Source organism: Ischnura elegans, chromosome 11 (genome assembly GCF_921293095.1).
Source record: "Ischnura elegans chromosome 11, ioIscEleg1.1, whole genome shotgun sequence".
NCBI lineage: Eukaryota > Metazoa > Arthropoda > Insecta > Odonata > Coenagrionidae > Ischnura > Ischnura elegans.
In genome coordinates, this window is record NC_060256.1 from 1,851,984 (window position 1) to 1,869,049 (window position 17,066).

A 17,066-nucleotide genomic window follows, 5' to 3' on the forward strand; every position below is an offset into this window, starting at 1 on the left:
TCAGATAGGCAAAACTTCAACGAGATGTAGAGACATCTGGAAATGAGATATGGCAGCAAACACATGGAGTAGCTACACCGATCCCAGCTCAATAATAGATCACAGAGACCAAATGAGACCCAACAGAAGTTTGAAGCTGACATCGCTCGCCTTGTGAGGAGTGCTTATCCAGCTGTAGATGACAGCTCATATGAAAGCCTAGCCTGAGAAAAGTTCCTCAATGGACTGAGAATACCTGAAACTCAGAAGGTCATCAAACTTGCAAGACCAAGGAAACTTAATGATGCTTTAGCCCAAGCCTTGGAGTTTGAAGCAGTTTGGCAATCAGTGAAAGGACATTCGAAAGTACGAGCCATGGAAACGGACATCCTTGGAGCTCGTAGTATTCAGCAGATAGTGGAAATGGTGTAGGAAAAATTAAAATATAAGAAGAGAGAAATTAGATGCTGGGCTTGTGGGAAGGTTGGAAACATAAGAAACAAGTGCACAGTGAAACCAGATGTGAAGGTGTAGGTAAACTAAAGAGGGTTGATATGGAGGGGCAGCTGTCAGCCCGCGACCAAAAGACCCCAAAACAAAAAAAAGTAGCATCCTTCGCTGGCGGTTAAGGTAGCGTGTATATAGATGCGTGTGTAGATGGCTTTGTGCATAGTCAATCAAGGCTGCTACTTCTCAACACTGGAGCTATCATGACCATCCTGAAGCAGACAATAATGAAGAGAAAGGCAATAAAATGGATACTACGTACCGCTACAGGTAATCTAGTTAAAGTCTATGGGGAGGTAGCTGCTACCTTCCTTATTGGAGGCAGTACTTTCAAATATCAGGTTTTGGAGGCAGATATACATGAAAATGTCATCCCTGGAATGGACTTCCTCACAAAATTTGGACTCAAGTTGGATTTGATGAGAAAGACTGCGGTTAATGGTGATGAGGAGTTCATCCTACACTCAGAGAGCGTAGCCACACTAGAGTATTCCTGCTTTCTGATATTACTCTACCAGCAAGGAATCAGCTTGTGACATGGGGAACATGAGGGAAAATGTAGAGGAAGGTCGAAGAGGACTACTGGAGCCAACAGTAAAGGAAGACAGCCTTCATCAAGGAGAGGCACATTCTTATTCCTGACAGGCAGCAAGTTCCCAGTTCGTATCATGAATGTGAATGACAACAAAATTACTATGAAAAAAGGAGCACAATATGATACTTTTCAGCTGCTTCATCGGTGGCGACACTGGTTGAGAGGTCTGAACCAGTCCGTAAGGATCTTCAGAATTTTGTGAGGTCAAACTGTCAAGAACTCAGTGATGAGGAAGCTGAGAATGTTGAGAACCTTGTCACCAGATAACAGGACATATTTGGAAATGGAGTAGGGCAGAAAGGCAGAACGAATATTGTCCAGTATCCAATAGATGCTGGTGATGCAAGGCCCATAAGACAGAATCCACGGATACTACCATTGGCAAAAAAGAAAGATGCAAGGAATGTTATCAAGGAAATGAAAGCCGATGGGATCATAGAGCCTTCAAGCAGTCAATGAGTATCTCCAGTTATGTTAGTCAAGAAGAAAAAAAGAGATTCTACCTGCTTACTACTGACTACCGAGACGACGCTTTTGAACAATATCACTAAGAAGGATAGTTATCCTTTGCCTAGAACAGATAACACATTGGACAGCCTTGAGGGACGCAGATTATTTTCGGCTTTGGACCTGAAGAGTGGATACTGGCGAGTGGGGTTGAAAGCAAAGCCTGAGGACAAAGAAAAGACTGCATGCTCAATTGGAGAAGGATTATGTCATGCCATTTGGTCTGTGTAATCTCCAACTACATTTGAAAGGCTTTTATGGAAAATGTGTTGAGAGACTGTGTTGAAAGACTGTATGCTCAATTGGAGAAGGATTATGGCATTTCAATGTCATGCCATTTGGTCTGTGTAATCTCCAACTACATTTGAAAGGCTTTTATGGAAAATGTGTTGAGAGGATTATCTTGGTAAACCTGTTTTGTCCACTTAGATAACGTAATTGTTCTGGGATAGGACTTCAATCACCACCTATCCAACTTGGAGCAGGTATTCCAGTGGTTGAGGCAGGCAAATCTCAAGCTGAATCCAAAGCGCATCCTCTTCAGAAGGCAAGTCAACCACCTTGTACATGTGATGTCCGACTCTGGGGTTGCCTCAGATTCTGAGGAAATAGAAATTGAAGCTAAGTGGCCAGTCCAACGTGATAAGCATGAGATTATACGTTTTCTTAGTCTGTGCACATATTACTGGCGGTTTTTAAAGGGATTATCCAATGTAGCAAAAACTCTAACTACGTTGGCGGAAGAAAAGAGCAGCTTCGTTTGGGATGAGAACTGTCAGCAATCTTTTGATGAGCTAAGGCAGGCCCCAATGCGTGATCAATGCCCCCAATCCTTGGTTACCCAAGGGCAGAAGGAATGTTCATCCTGGATACAGATGCTCATCAATCGAGTTATGTATTGATATTTCACTGCACACAATTTTAGCAGCAATTTTGTGGCGTACTCAGCATTGGCGTCGTAGCTTCCCATGCTGGTGAATGTCTTGGTGCATTAAGCTGTGCATCATTTTGCACTTCATTGACATCAAGAAAATACAATTTCTTTTCTTCCTCAACCGCGCCCGGTAATGTACCTGAAGGCACTTCCGTTGTTTGAGTTAAGTGGATAGGTTTTTTAGGGATAAGCGTCAAATGGCAGTTCCTAAGGTGGCAGCTCTTAATATATGTGATTATTTCTCCTTTTTTACTTTTTCTATCAGTTTTTAAGTCTCTTCTTCGATTGGATGGAAGGATAGGTTTGAGTAGCACTCCGCCTCCCCCAGAATGAAGATCTCGTCAATAGATGGAATGAAAAGAAAAGCTCACTGCCATAGACAGATGAAGTCAGCTATATCTCAGAGAGAGCAATTACGTCAAGGGGGAGAGATCATGATATAATGAGAGTTGCACTCGGAAAATTCGTGTTGAATGCTTCGCACACATTGGTTGTAGATGCTCAGGGAGGAGCAGGAAGGGCTGGGGATTACTCTCATATCACCAGTGAGGATCACCAGTATGCATGCAGTCCATTTCCAGGGCTTGGTTTCGAGTCCGCGGCGGAGAGACCACCAGCTCACCGGGTCCTTGGCGATGAGGTGATGGGGTGCTGCAGAGAGACCGCCAAGAAACCGAAGGACGCAAAGCCAGAAAGAAATAAATTTTGAGTAGCTGAAGCAGCTGATGGGAACCGTGGCAAAGTTGAATTGGGGCGATCCATTTAGTAAATTCTCGGAAATGCGGAAATTAAAACAACAAAAGTCAACACCTGAAAACCACGGCCCATCTCGTCGAACGCAAAAGTGAACATATCTAAGAGACTGTATGATCTTAGGTTTTTCGGGTTTTCCACCGGTTTACGTTTTCCATGTCAAACATTAACCGGTGGAAAACCCGAGAAACTTTTCTGCATCAAAGAGACTGGTACCAATTACAGTGTGAGAGATGCCACTCAGATGGAACTTCATGCAGGACAAAGTTCCAAAGCATACCGCCAAAGTGATGAAACAGTTTCTTGACAATAATAAAATGATGCTCCTATCTTGGCCATTGTAGTCACCTGATCTTAATCCTGTTGAAAACTTATGGAATAGCGTTAGTAAGAAAAGTGACCGCTCTAAATATACTTATTCTTACTAAATATGGGAGAAAATTAAAAAGGCGTGGTACTCCATCATGTAAGTAGAGTGTAGACATTTAGTTGAGTCTCTCAGTAGAATGATTAAGACTGTTTTTAAAAATAAGCGTTTTCCCTCAAAGTGATGCGGAAAGCTGGCTGGAGGATGGGGTGCAATCATCAATTCAATTTGAAGAACATTTGTTGTTAATTCTTTGAGTTTTTCAACCATTATTTTGAGGGATGTATGATCTTAGGGTTTCCCGGTGTATCAGGTTTAGAAAAGTTTCACGGGTTTCCCACCGGTTGATGTTCTCCACTTCTCCCGACGTTTCGAGCAACGACTTGCTGTTAATCTGCAGGGGATTTTCTGAAAGCAGTTTTCTGCACCTAATTTTGAGTGGCTCTAATTTTTTGGCCTTGTAATAAGTGCTCAGTTTTCTCTTTATTGATTTCCTTTTCAAAGGATGACTTTTATTTTCAGTGCAACCCTCTGTACTTATTAAAAGATATGCAGTGCTATTTATAATGAACTCATCAGATAGAATTAAACACTTCATAGTGCATAAAAGTTTCATCCATCTGAGGAATACCTAGGTGGCTTTATTTTATTGACCGCCACTGTCATAGGCATAAAAGACAAGTCCTCTGTTTAAACATGTCCTGCTCAGAAGAAGAGCCTCCACATCAGAGTGCTCAAAGTCACATTTGCCGTATTTAATGAAAAATAGTATTAATTGAAGGAAAACGTTGGGACAGTTTTTGGTTGACATTATATATCTTGAAGCACCCATTCGCCATTTTTAAAGGGTAATTTTAGCCTAAAATGGAAGGCAATGGCCTCTTTAATGAGTAGAGAGAAATGGAATAATGAGTCCAAGATGGTCCTCGGTAGTTCCCGTGCAAATGGAATGCAGAGAGTCTTCTGGGAATGAGGGCCAGTTTTTAATTCCAGAAGCCAACTCCTCTCCGATGACCCAAGGGATGCGATCCAAGGGACTCGCGAAGGGTTTCTTTTGGAGAGGATTGAAGGCTCTGTCAGCGTCCAAAAGATATATTCACGGGAAACCTAAATTTAACCGCAGTTACAACATAGAGCACCATGCAATTGTGTAGTTAGTTATTTTGTACATCCAAATGCAGCGAAAAATACTCTTTTCCTGGATAGGTGTGAAAATACTCGAGAGGTCCTCAAACCCCCGACCTGGCCAAGACTCAATCCTACTGCCACTGGGGCTGGCTGGCATTTACCAAAGGAGAGAGTGTCTAAAGATAAAATGCTGCTAATCTATATTTGTGTTCCACTGAAGCCCTTTGAGCAAAGTTTAAAAACAAATTTGAAGAAATGAAGCAAGTAAATTTACTACTTGAAATCTTACATAATAAATTTCGCAATTAGATACCTATTACCACATTTTACCTCCTCACTATCCAAACGTAGCCACTGTTGACATCTTACCTTCGATCTTTTCAGCTTCCTTCCGTCCTTAGACCAGGAGAACACGGGCTTTGGCCTCGAACCCAGCGCTTCACAGATGACCTCGTAATCTTGATCAGCTTGCAGCACCCTGGGCTTGCTCACCAGACGAACCGAAAGAGGCTTTACTGGGCGAACGAGAAAGAGCGGAAATATTAGCATTGATTCAAATTTTTCCTTTGAGTTTAAATGCAATAATCTGATTTAGAAATGCATTTACTATGATTGTGCGTGGCACACTGGCACAGTATTCAGAGCAATGAGCTGTATGAACAATGAAAACATTTGACTTATCTCAAGAGGTGTAATAATGCGTGATTACTTAGAAAGAGGTGAAAAGAGAGTCTTACAGGAGAATGGAAAGTATTTCTCGATCGAAGGTTTCGCCATTCTCTAATAATTAGGGAGCGTCGATGGATCAAGAAACGTTAGGGCAAACCGCCAAGTGCATCATTCGGCATCTGCCAATTTTAGGAAGGGAGTGGGTACTTAACAGGATTGAAATATCACCGTAAATTGATTTCAGTAACACAATCAGGCGTCGTTTCAATTTTTACCGTCGCCTAGCATATCCTTGGGTTGACTTTCTCTAATACTTCACAGCTAATACTAATTTTATGTAGTTTTTTAGTACTTCAAACCACATCGTACTCAAATATGTTTTCTTTACATACAATTGAATTGGCAAAGCAACGTGTAAGACATGGAGTTTTGTAAAATACTTGAAAAACCTACAGTGTAGAATACCCGTGGAATATGTTCCCGTCTAAATATTCGTTAGGTGGCTGTCCCAGTTTCGTGTAGATGGAATGAGGTGAGGGAAATGAGTGCCATTTAGAATGAACGCGAATGGCATCGCATTGTGGTAGAAGCCAAATCACTTCAGTTGATTTGGTGCTATCTCAGCACTTTAAAGTGGCTCAATATCTGCAAAACTAAAGGCATTTCGTATGTCTATGACATCATCATTGGCTAAATATCACGGGCATATCTTGAAATAAGGCCTATACACCCCAGTATGATTCGTACTCATTCAAAACACTTTCCCTCCATTTGGTAATAATTAAGTCATCGATTCCATAACAAAACGGTTTCCATGGACTCGTAGTCAAGTATTTTCTATGACGCAAAGAAAGACGGAGATATAATCACATGCGTCTTTTAAGAGCTCCCGCCTTAGGAACGCTATCTGACGCTAATCCCTAAAAAACCCTTCCACTAAACCCACGCAATGGAAGTGCCTTCAGGTACACTACCACGCAATTGAGGAAGAACAGAAATAGCATTTTCTTGAAGTCAATGAGGTGCAAAATGATGCGCAAATTTATGCGCCATGACATTCACCAGCATGGGAAGCTACGACGCCACTGCTGAGGGCGCCACGAAAGTGCTGTTCAGCAGTGTTTGGCTGTGAGCTACTATGAATATATTATCACACCTCATAGCTTCGCCACCACCTCTACTGCTGCTTTTTTACGGAGACGGTGGTAAAGAAGAGAAGCAGATGAGAGTGGTAGGTGGTCGTAATCGGGGTGATTATAACGCGAAAGGGGTGTGGTGGCTGCGCGCGTGTGGTACCCACGACCTCCGCCGGGTGTCGCCAGGATCACGTGGTGGGCCAATCGGCGTTTCTTCGCCCCGTTAACCTCAAATGGATGGCGAATGAATTGCGGGCGAAGGAAGCGCGCGCTTCATAATTCGCGGTGGAGGCTGAGTGCGGGTATTTTCACTCCTTTGCTTTCGCTTTAATTCGGCCGCTTTCCTTCCGTTACATGCAATTGTGCTTCTCAGGGGCCCAGCCGGGAGAAGGGGCCACAAAGGATAAAAACCTCCCTCCCCCTCCAACCACACAAAGGAAGTTCCGCAGAAAAAGAGTACTTTCATAATAATGATTGTGGTATATTAATGCTACGGCTATTAATTTTTGTATCATTAATGCTTAGCAGTAAGTTTTTAAAAGTTTAGATTTTAAAATATTGAGGGATGCAGGAATATTTCTCGGTTTTCCGACCGGGTGTCGGAGAAAAAACTTGGCTCAACATTAACCCCTGATGACGATGACGGACATAGTCATGGAAACGTTGGGAACTACAACCCGATACGACACCCGGTGGGAAACCCGAGAAATATTCCTGCAGAGCATACGCCGGGAAAAACTCAGATTCTACATATTGAGGGATGCTTTTACGTTTGAATTACGTCAGTAATAGCATTATCCATTCTTTTCCAAAGAGAGGCACATTAATTTAAACACATAGAGGGCGAAAGAATATTAACTATCAAATTAAAATTTAAAACATCCGAACACTTTACCTCACTTGAGTTTGAAGTTTGCTCAAGTGCTCCAATGGTTTGTGTTGCACTGTTAAAAGCTCTCAAGCAGTAAAGATGCATAAATGGCTTTGTGCCAAACGTTGCTGAGAAGATTGCTTGTGTGCAACAGTAAACTAATCCCATAGAAATAAAAGAAATATTATAAATAAAACATATTTTCATCATTTATCATAAATATGCTTAAGGAAGAGCTTAAGCAAATAACTACAATGCGAATGATGAGAAGTCTGAGCTTTTCCCGATGAATAGCACGGATGAAATCTTCTCGGGGTTCCACTATTCATTGTTCCATGGTTCCGAGCGCCAATTGGTTTCAGTCCTCGACCTCTGTTCATGTTGTTTGGGTGAATACAGGTCTCTACGGCATCTTTTGTAATGCGGTCCCAATAACCTATACTCCTACCGAGTTGGGTAGTTTCTTCCCACTGGATATCAATATTTTCCCGGACACATTGTTCTGCAATGACCGATTCTTCAAATTGACCGAGTCGGTGCTCCTTCGCCCTCGTCCCAATGCTCCTCTCCGTCTCTCCAATTTACCACATTCGTATGGAATGTGGTAAATACCGGCTGTTTTGAGGCCAGTAGGGTCCTTGGCTCGTACCAACGCGGAGTCGCGGGTCGCGGAGTTTACTAGGAGTAAGGTGGTAGGTACGAATGTGGTGTTTAGCAAGAATCGCTGCTGTCCTTCCCGAGACCGTGAAACGTGTGGCAGGATGGCTTTTGATGTTGTTGGCCGTTCTTTATCTGGCCCGTCTTCTTGTCTTTCCTTAAGACCTTTTTAAGGGCCTTATGTACTTGGAAGTAGCTGATTCCATTGTCTTTGAAGGTCTTCTTCAGATGTTTTAATGCCGGCCTCGGTGGCGGCGGGGTAAAGTCCTCGCCTGCCAAACCAAAGGTCGCGGGTTCGAGTCCCGCCTGGGTAAGTTACCCTTATCCAGGGCATGGATGTTTGTGATTGTTAAATATTATCAACCCCGATGTAAAGGCCGAACAGTGCTGTTTTCGGTGGTGTATGAAATAAATAAATAAATTCTCATTGTAAATGTCCTTGTCGGAGGCCTTTTTGGCCCAGTGAATTAATGAGGATAGGACCACGTCCTTCTGCGATGGATGAAGATGACACTATGTAGTGTAAGTAAGAAGAAAATACCAAAGTTTCCTTACATGAACAGTTTTGAAATATCTATTTCATAAATCATACGTTAACTTCGATATTCACATACTTTTCTTCACCTCGGAAATGGAAATATACCTTTCAGCCATTAAAAAAAATCAAAGAATGGGTAAAATTTAATTTTTAACTTTAAAATTTAACACAATTAAGAACAGCAATCAAATAATTTTCCCGTGACGAGATGAGGAAGACGACCGTTTCGCCGTTCTCAAAGTTTTTCGCAATGTGTTCTTCTCCACTCTTTCGGCCTTGCAAACACGGTTTAAACACGGTTTAATGATTCATTGTTGTAGCAGAATAAAAAAATGGGCAAAAGGATGTAATACATGACCCTATCGAAATATGGCAGAATTTCATACAAATTATTAAATATCAGCGTTCTACCTTTTTTCGTCAGTTGTTGGTGCTATGAAAACGAAAAATGAGTGAAAGGATTTTCATTCGATCTAAAATCCAAAGAGAAAATAATGTTAAATAATAAAAAATGTTTTGAATTTATTAAATAGGTACCCGATGTAAAAAAAGTGTAAGAATGATAAGCCTTCAAATATACCCTCGTTGAAAACTAGTTCTGGCTTCATTCTCAGTGCTCATAACCATTTAAGGGAAATACGGTCTATAACTATTTATTACCTTCTTATATGTGATGCAGAAATTACACCTCGCAAGAGGAGAATCTCTTTAGCAAGTTTCTAAGATGGACATCAGCAGCTTCCCATGGTGAAATGAAGCATTTTAGCTGGAGCAAGGGAGAAGCTATACGCTGAGATTTCTGGCGAAGGAATTCCGTGAGTCGCTGCCGCTTTATACATAAATATACTTGTGGATGGTGGAATCTTGATTACGAAATACTAAGCACCCTCTATCACCTGCTGGAGGAGGAGAGGCTTAGAGTATTAACTGTCGATTTTCACCGAAATTTAAGGGAACTATATTAAATGATCCTATACCATCCTGTTAAATATAATTAAAACATTGTTTATTTATTAACCTTCAAAGGTCAATATGGGGGTTAAAGGTCATAGAGTCAACCAACAAGGTGCCGAACCATAGCTTTTTAGGGGTGCCCAAGCCAGTTTTGTAGTTCATAGATCCATATTGTTGATTTTTTGACCTCCGAAGGTCATAAAGGGGGTCAAAGGTCATCGGAAGTAAAAAAATCAACAATACGGATCCTCGAATTACAAAACTGACTTGAGCATCCTTTAAAATCTCACGTGGGGAACACATATAAAGAATATTTGCGGCATGGCCCTGAAGAAATTAGGATTCGTCAAGCGTATTGTGGGAAGATTTTCGGATGAGAAAGTAAAAGAAAGGTGCTATTTTGCTCTCGTCCGACCGCACCTTGAATATGCAGCGAGCGTATGGGATCCGGTGCAGAAAAACTTAATCCGCGAACTGAATAAAATTCAAAGGAAGGCTGCGCGTTTCGTCAAAAACTGCTACGGGCGCGCAGACAGTGTTTCCCAGATGTTAAGTGAATTATGCTGGGAGCCATTGGAGACTCGGAGGCGGCGCATTACGCTTAGATTGCTTTAACAATTGAGAATGGATATCTTCAAGAGCGACACAGAGAACATAATATTAGAGCCACACTATATTTCCAGGTCCGATAGAAGCGATAAATTAAGAGAGATGTTTTCCCGAACGGATAGATATAGGAATTCGTTTTTCCCCCGAACCATAAAGGAATTTAATAAACGCTAGTCCCAACCTCGTTAGAACACTTCATTTTTTTTGTTGTAAGCGGCTGGTGATCTAACACCCCCTGCCACACGCCTTTTAGGCGGCTCGCGGGGTATTATGTAGATGTAGATCTAAAACCTATGGTTCGACACGTTGGTTGTCATAATGGCCAAACTTTACCTCTGTGACCTCTGGCATGAATGATTTGGGCACCCTTTAAAACCTACGGATCGATACCTTTGTTCGTATGCTATTCTTTTTGCCACCCCTAAAGCCTATACTGTGACCTTTTAACAGTTAACAGTTGAATTTTCGAGAGTAAAAGTATTATTTTCGGTTTTCATGCGTCCGAAAACCTACGAATGGTATGACATCTTGGTCAATGAAATTGAGACATTTTTCTATCTAGAATTTTGCAACATTGAAACCCCATAAGGCAAATTAAAAATTTTGGTTTGGACCCACATTGTGTTCTCAAAAGGTCAAAATTTGATAGTTTTGCTTGCACTCAAAAAAACAGAATTTTTCTTTCTATGTATGCCAATTTTCATGAATATTGCTTACGGGGAAGTTTCTAAAATTAGAGGTCAAGAATGACACACGACTGGTGGGACAATCTGAATTGATGAGCACTACGATATAGAATTTGCAAGCCACGTGTTTCGAAGTATTTATCAATGCTAAGAATACCAATTAAATGACCATCTTAAAATATAGCCATCCGTCTTATTTAAGCGTCAAAATGCTAAGTCCGTGTCATGTTAAGGCACTCATTGTGCCAGGCATATGTGCCAGGCAGGATATATATCCTAACGTTTAGGCCACACCCTAAACTGATAAACTATTAGTGTTGCGTACACTCATAGTTTCCAGTTGTGTCAGGTGGCATTTACAATTTTTGAAATTTGATCAAGTCAATTCATAATAATCGGTTGAAAATAATTTTCTGGGAAAAATAAATCCTTTTCATTTCCCGAAAAATGTGTATTTTCTCTAAATGCAATGTTTTAAATGATTCAAGTTTTATTTGAGATGCTATCATGCTCGAATTGTTGTGGACGCCAAAAGGGAAATTGCTCCTCCTTGCCTCCCTCCACGTGCTCCGCCCCACGAAGACTCCGCGCCAAATGCACCCGCGGCGCCCCCTGGCGAAGCGGCGGAGCGAGGGAGCCTCAAGGAATGCCACCCCAAGGCGTGCTGTGAGGAGAGTGCGCAAAGGCAAAGACACACTTGTGCTTCAGTCCACTAGAGAGCGTCAATATTCGCGCTGCCGAGTTGAGAGGATTTTCTGCCTCGAATCCACCACTTTATTCAGCAGTCTTCATTGTGACGGTGATCTCTTTAGTGCACATGTTCTGGCAACGAAATTTTTCAAATGTAATCGATGATTTAGGCTCATAGTTTTATAACTGAAGAATTCATGTTTAGAGAAGTTGTTCCATGCCTTTTAAAGTTAATTCACCCGTGGAAAATATTTTACATTCATTACATGGTCTTGTCAGTGTCAGTCGAAGAATAAAGGAGAAACTATCGGCAAACATAGGAAACGAATGTCAATAAACCGTAGTAAGAAAAGTTAGAGAACGACCGCGCCAACGTTATTAGCGTATTCCATAAACCATATGGAGCATAGCATTGTTTCTATTCAGGGCCAGCTTCCTCGGCACATGTATGATAGAGGGACTTGATGGTGCTTGATGTGATATTTTGAGGAGGTGACCGACAGCTGAGTTCATTGGAGCCTCGAAGAAAGGGTAGTGAGGGAAGAGTGGAGAGGAATCCGTCGTTTAGGATAGCCTGCTCTTAACGAAAGGCATCAAGGGAACCACGGCCTTCAACAGAGAATTCTGCTTAAAGTTCCACCCAATAACCACTCGAGCTGGAATCGTGAAGCCTCTGAAAAATCTCTGCTGCGTCTGGGATTTGAGCCCGAACCATGTGGGTGGGAGGCCAAAACCCGATACCTAGGGAGATGTTTTGTTCTCAGCTAGCCCTGCGAGTGGTGAGCAAAAGACAACTATTGCAGGGGGTTAACAGAAGTGTGATTACAGTGTAATTAGCGAGGGCAGAGTAATTAGCACGTGCAGTATCGAAAAAGATGGAGAAATAATGGCTGCCGAAGTATGGTGCAGTCCAAGGTAATAGCTATACCAAGGATGGGGGTAGAATGTTCTCAGAGAGTAAAAGATGAAGGCAACACATTTCCAGGGTGTTTCACATCATATTTGCCTCTGAAAAGTGCAGGGGAGAGCAAAGTAGTGTAGGTGGCGCCCCAGGATCAAAACTACGGTGGCGATGACTTTCGATTCGCAGGTTATTGCAAGTTTTCCAGAAATTTTGGGTTCATCATAAAATAGAAATAGACTCCAATAATGGCGAACACGCCAGAGCACCTTCATTAAGAGAATATTAAAACAACGCCATCTATTTAAATACAAAATATCTTGGATAAATGGCTCAAAATTTGATGCCGCCAGTATTGTTTACATTTTGTTACCTCTCAAGTGAAGAATGTGAACCAATAACACGTGGGGAACAAATATGCCTGTGGAAAGACCTTAAAGAAAGCTTGAAGAACGCGTTCTCACATTGAATCGTATGGAAGGTAAAATATAACAAATAAATGATATTTTGAAAGGGTAAATTCTTCACATATTTTATCCATGGTTAAAAATTCCATTCCTTTCCCATGGGCTACAAAATTGTTGCGGTGGAAAGGCTTGTGCGTTCCTATGACCCCTAAAAATGCCCTAGCGGGATTAATGCCCATAGGGACCCATGCCAGACAGGTTAAAGGGTGGGAGCCAGGCGAAAGGTAGTCCACGTGACGGTGTCACGTAAAAAAATAAAGTTGGAATGGAAATGGGAAACCCTACCAACTATCTCTCCACTGAATTCACAGAGTACAATCAAATGAGCCTCGGAAACTCATCGAACGCGACCCGTCCACAAAAGGCGGCGGGCTTCATTCACGGCATATGTCGATCGGCAAGGTCCTCGGGTTCGCCAACTTGCGAAATCCTTGCAGATACTTATCATCATCAGCAGCAGCAATCGAAGAGAGAGAAAAGAAGACCATGAAAACGGAGGAGAATAAGACAGCAATAAAGGACAGGAAGGATGGTAGGGACCACTGGTGTGATGGGAGCTTAACTGGTTTAACTGGATAACTGGCCAAAGCACTCGACCGGAAATCGGGGAATCCGGGTTCGAATCCAGATCAATGTGAGTGATTTTTCCTCTGTCAATTTTTCGCACAATTTTTGCATTGCGGTTGACTCCCGTAAAAGTTATCGCCGTGGCTAGTCCTGGTATACTTAAAATTAGGAAGAGGTAGATGAGGAGTACCGAAAGCTTGAAAAAATGATAAGAGAAACCCCGGGGGAGAAAAATATCGTGATGAAGGGGGATGGGAACCTCTTGAGTCGGGAAGGACACGAAATAGGAGAGTTTGGATTAGGAAGGCGGAACAACAGGGGAGAGAAAGCAGCAGAACTTTGCAGGAGAAAAAATTCATAATTCATCACAAAAACGTGGTTCAAACATCATAAAGAGTGAAGGTACAATTGGAAATGTCCATAGAAAATGGGGAAATATCATATAGACTACATCATGGCAAGACAGAGGTTTAGGAATTGTATGAGAAACTCGCGCAGATTCCCACTAGCGGATCCAGATTTGAGTTATAACTAAGTGCTTATGGAATATTACGCAAGATTCAAAAGGCTTATGAAATTTAGAAAGGCGAGGAAATGGAAGGTAGAAGTGCGGTGTAAGGGGTGAATAGCAAGAGCTTGAGGAAGATAGTATCCGGAAAATTGAAAATGCAGAGACTGTAGGGGAAGGATGGCATAATATAAAAGTCAAAGCGGCTGAGAAGTCAAATGGCTACGTTGACAGTTGAAGGATAGAGAAGCCGTGGAAAATGGAGACAATAATGTAAGAAATGGATGAGAGATAGAAGTGAAAGAACGTGGGCACAGAGCAGGGCAAATTGATGAATAGGTAAATAAAAAACCGAGGGCAAGCCAAGTTAAAAAATTAAGGCTACAGATGGAAGGATGTTAAGTGAGTGAGAGAGGTACAATGCAGATGGAAGGAATACGTGGAGGATCTGTACGACGGAAGGAACAGGCTGGAGAGATTGATTTAGGGTCAATCTCTCCGGCTTGATCCTTGGGGATGAAAGTGCAGTGTTGGAGGATTGTCTTGGGCCGGGAATCCTAGAAGAATCTAGAGAACCCCTCGTGATATGAAGGCTAGGAAATTTATTATTATTGTACTTGATAATGACCTAACGGTCGAAACGCGTTGCACGGAAAATAAACCTGTGGATTATTGCCATCTTCGTGTTATTTAAAAAAAAACTTAGAATGTCATTCCACTACATAACGCCTGCTTCTGTTACTAATATTTGGGCGAAGATCAATTTCGTTGGAGAAAAGGAAAGTCAACTCGTGATGCAATAGCGATTATGAAATCACTAGTGCAGAGGAACCCAGAATATTACCAAGACGTGTATGCCTGCTTCGTGGATTTTGAAAAAGCATTTATTTGGGTGGACGGTTTTACAGTAATACACTTAACGTATTGAGGTGTGAATGCCAGTCGTCAATACTCTTCTTTGTGTAAAATATTTCATGGTTACGGAAAAAATCTTTCGAACATCCATCAACAAACATACATACCTTCAGTTTAAGTAGGGGTGAACCCTAACATCAACTATCGAAACTGAAAGGTATCAAGTGACTTAGAGAAATTATAGTGTATTTGTTAGACTACGATCAGTCTCATTTTTTCGGTAGACGACAGCCATACGCTGTGTTAAGATACCAGTTGACAATTTTGGCGGACAAAAGTATCAAAAACAGACACCAAGGCTCTCATCTGGCGGGCAGACGATCTGAATGTCAGCCTTTCCGACCCCCGCTGCGAATCCATAAGAGGGGGGCAGATGAAGCAAGATGGAAGATATGAGACGGCTACCATGGCGACGGGCCCCCCCAAGAAATGGGGGGGGGATGGAGAATTTAACGAATGCCTCCCTTAACGAAGAAGGGTGTGATAGGGTACACATCCCAGCCCTTATATTCCGCATCCACCTTGCTCACTTAGTATGCATAGTTTTCCATGAGACGGGTGCTTTAGGAGCCTCGAATTAATTGGCTCACATTCGTTGGTGAGATTTAAACCTCCGTGGGAAAAGGTGGTGGGTATTATGAGAATAACCGTGGCTCGTAATCTCTATTGATTCATGTTAGGATTTCCGGCAGAAGAAGATTGACTGCGTGCAGGACTTTAATGGAACGAATATGCACCAGTTCTTATAAAAATATGGTAATCTCTGTCTTAAGTGTTTATAAAACTGATATTTACCATCGTACTTGATTTAAAATGAAATTTTATAATTACCTATCGAGGTATCAATATAGGAGTTGCTACTTAATTGAACAAACATTGCTGAAAGGAAAAAAAGAGATACATGATGTGATGTAACTATTAAATGTCAAACTTTATACTTCACGACCCCTTATTATATATATTTTTTTATATCACGAGATGTGATGACTTAAAGGTAAATTTTGAATATGTATTTCCATGTATTTTAATGTATAACAACTGTAAAATTGCCTGTATTTAACTAATTTTGTATCATACATTATCATTTTTATAGCCCTGAGGATGGACAAATATAATGTCCGAAACGTAGGCAAAGTTTGAAAAAATAAATAATATTTACATTTGACCCACATCTCGTGATATAAAAAAATATATATAACTATTAAATGTGCGATCAAACTATATGATAAACTAGGCGCAGAGAGAGCATAGGCAACAAATACCCAATGTTCGAACTCAGTGGAAAACTAAGTTGCTCGCGCTGGACTGACTTTTGAAAGCATGTGTTCATAAGAAATGAAATTAGTCCATGACAAAGGTGGAGAAATTACATTCCATGATGATAATAATGAAATTAGATTCTTCATCCGCAGGTAAAATCTCTATAAACTTCGGTGTATGTCTGTGATGGGATTTACTACCTCGATGATAAAGTGTAGATAATCACGTGTCTGTTCTTGCATGAATGCCACGTGAAAGGAGAAAAGCACAAACTCACGAAGCAAGTCAAGCCTCAACGACCTCTCCGCCGGGATGACGAGCTTGGTGTTCGAGGCCTGGCAGCGCAGCGTGGCGTTCAGATGTCTTCGTCGCACGTCACGCACCTCGAGTCGGTTGACAGCCAGTCCGGAGCGGCGCTCCTCCGATACGCCGTCCACCAGTTTGTCGCCCACGAACCAAGACACCGTCGGCGGAGGTTTGCCTGCGGAATAAAGGTCGTCATCACAAAAGGCTATCGGGAAGGTATGGCGTACTCTGAGCCAACACATTTTCCCAACAAATGGAACATCCATGCTCTTCGACAAAAGTTGGCTTTACGAGCGTGCTGCGCCCGCTCCCAGCGGGCTTCCCCCGCTCTTTTCAATGCAGGTCCACAGAGGGATAGGCGCGTTTCTAATTTTAAAATGCAGAAAAAAAGGCAGGGTCTTATGTAAAAATTTAATTGGAATGTTCATGTACAAATTGAGGTCAGAGGACCTCCTTAAACACAACATTGGATGTAATTACACTGTCCTCTGTTAAACGCACATGATGACTCATACTTACGTATCAACAGGAGACTTGAATGTGGATTCAGCCGCATTTTGAT

General features: G+C 41.8%; 1 protein-coding gene across 1 annotated transcript; it reads right to left on the reverse strand.

Annotated features, from left to right (window-relative positions):
- Positions 1-665: 665 nt before the first annotated feature.
- Positions 666-16,770, reverse strand: LOC124168379 (hemicentin-1-like). The gene is made up of 3 exons (XM_046546593.1): positions 16,476-16,770; positions 5,140-5,285; positions 666-698 (listed from the first exon to the last, which is right to left on the reverse strand). The coding sequence occupies exons 1-3, from the start codon at positions 16,768-16,770 to the stop codon at positions 666-668; spliced, it is 474 nt and encodes a 157-aa protein (XP_046402549.1).
- Between the last annotated feature and the right edge of the window lie 296 nt (positions 16,771-17,066).

Excerpts from the sequence above, each read along its gene's own strand:
- LOC124168379 (XM_046546593.1), bottom strand. The coding sequence starts at position 16,770 with ATGGATGTTCCATTTGTTGGGAAAATGTGTTGGCTCAGAGTACGCCAT. Across the intron at positions 5,286-16,475 it reads GTTGAGGCTTGACTTGCTTC|TAAAGCCTCTTTCGGTTCGT; the intron begins GTGAGTTTGTGC and ends TCGTTCGCCCAG. Across the intron at positions 699-5,139 it reads GGAAGCTGAAAAGATCGAAG|GATGGTCATGATAGCTCCAG; the intron begins GTAAGATGTCAA and ends TGTCTGCTTCAG.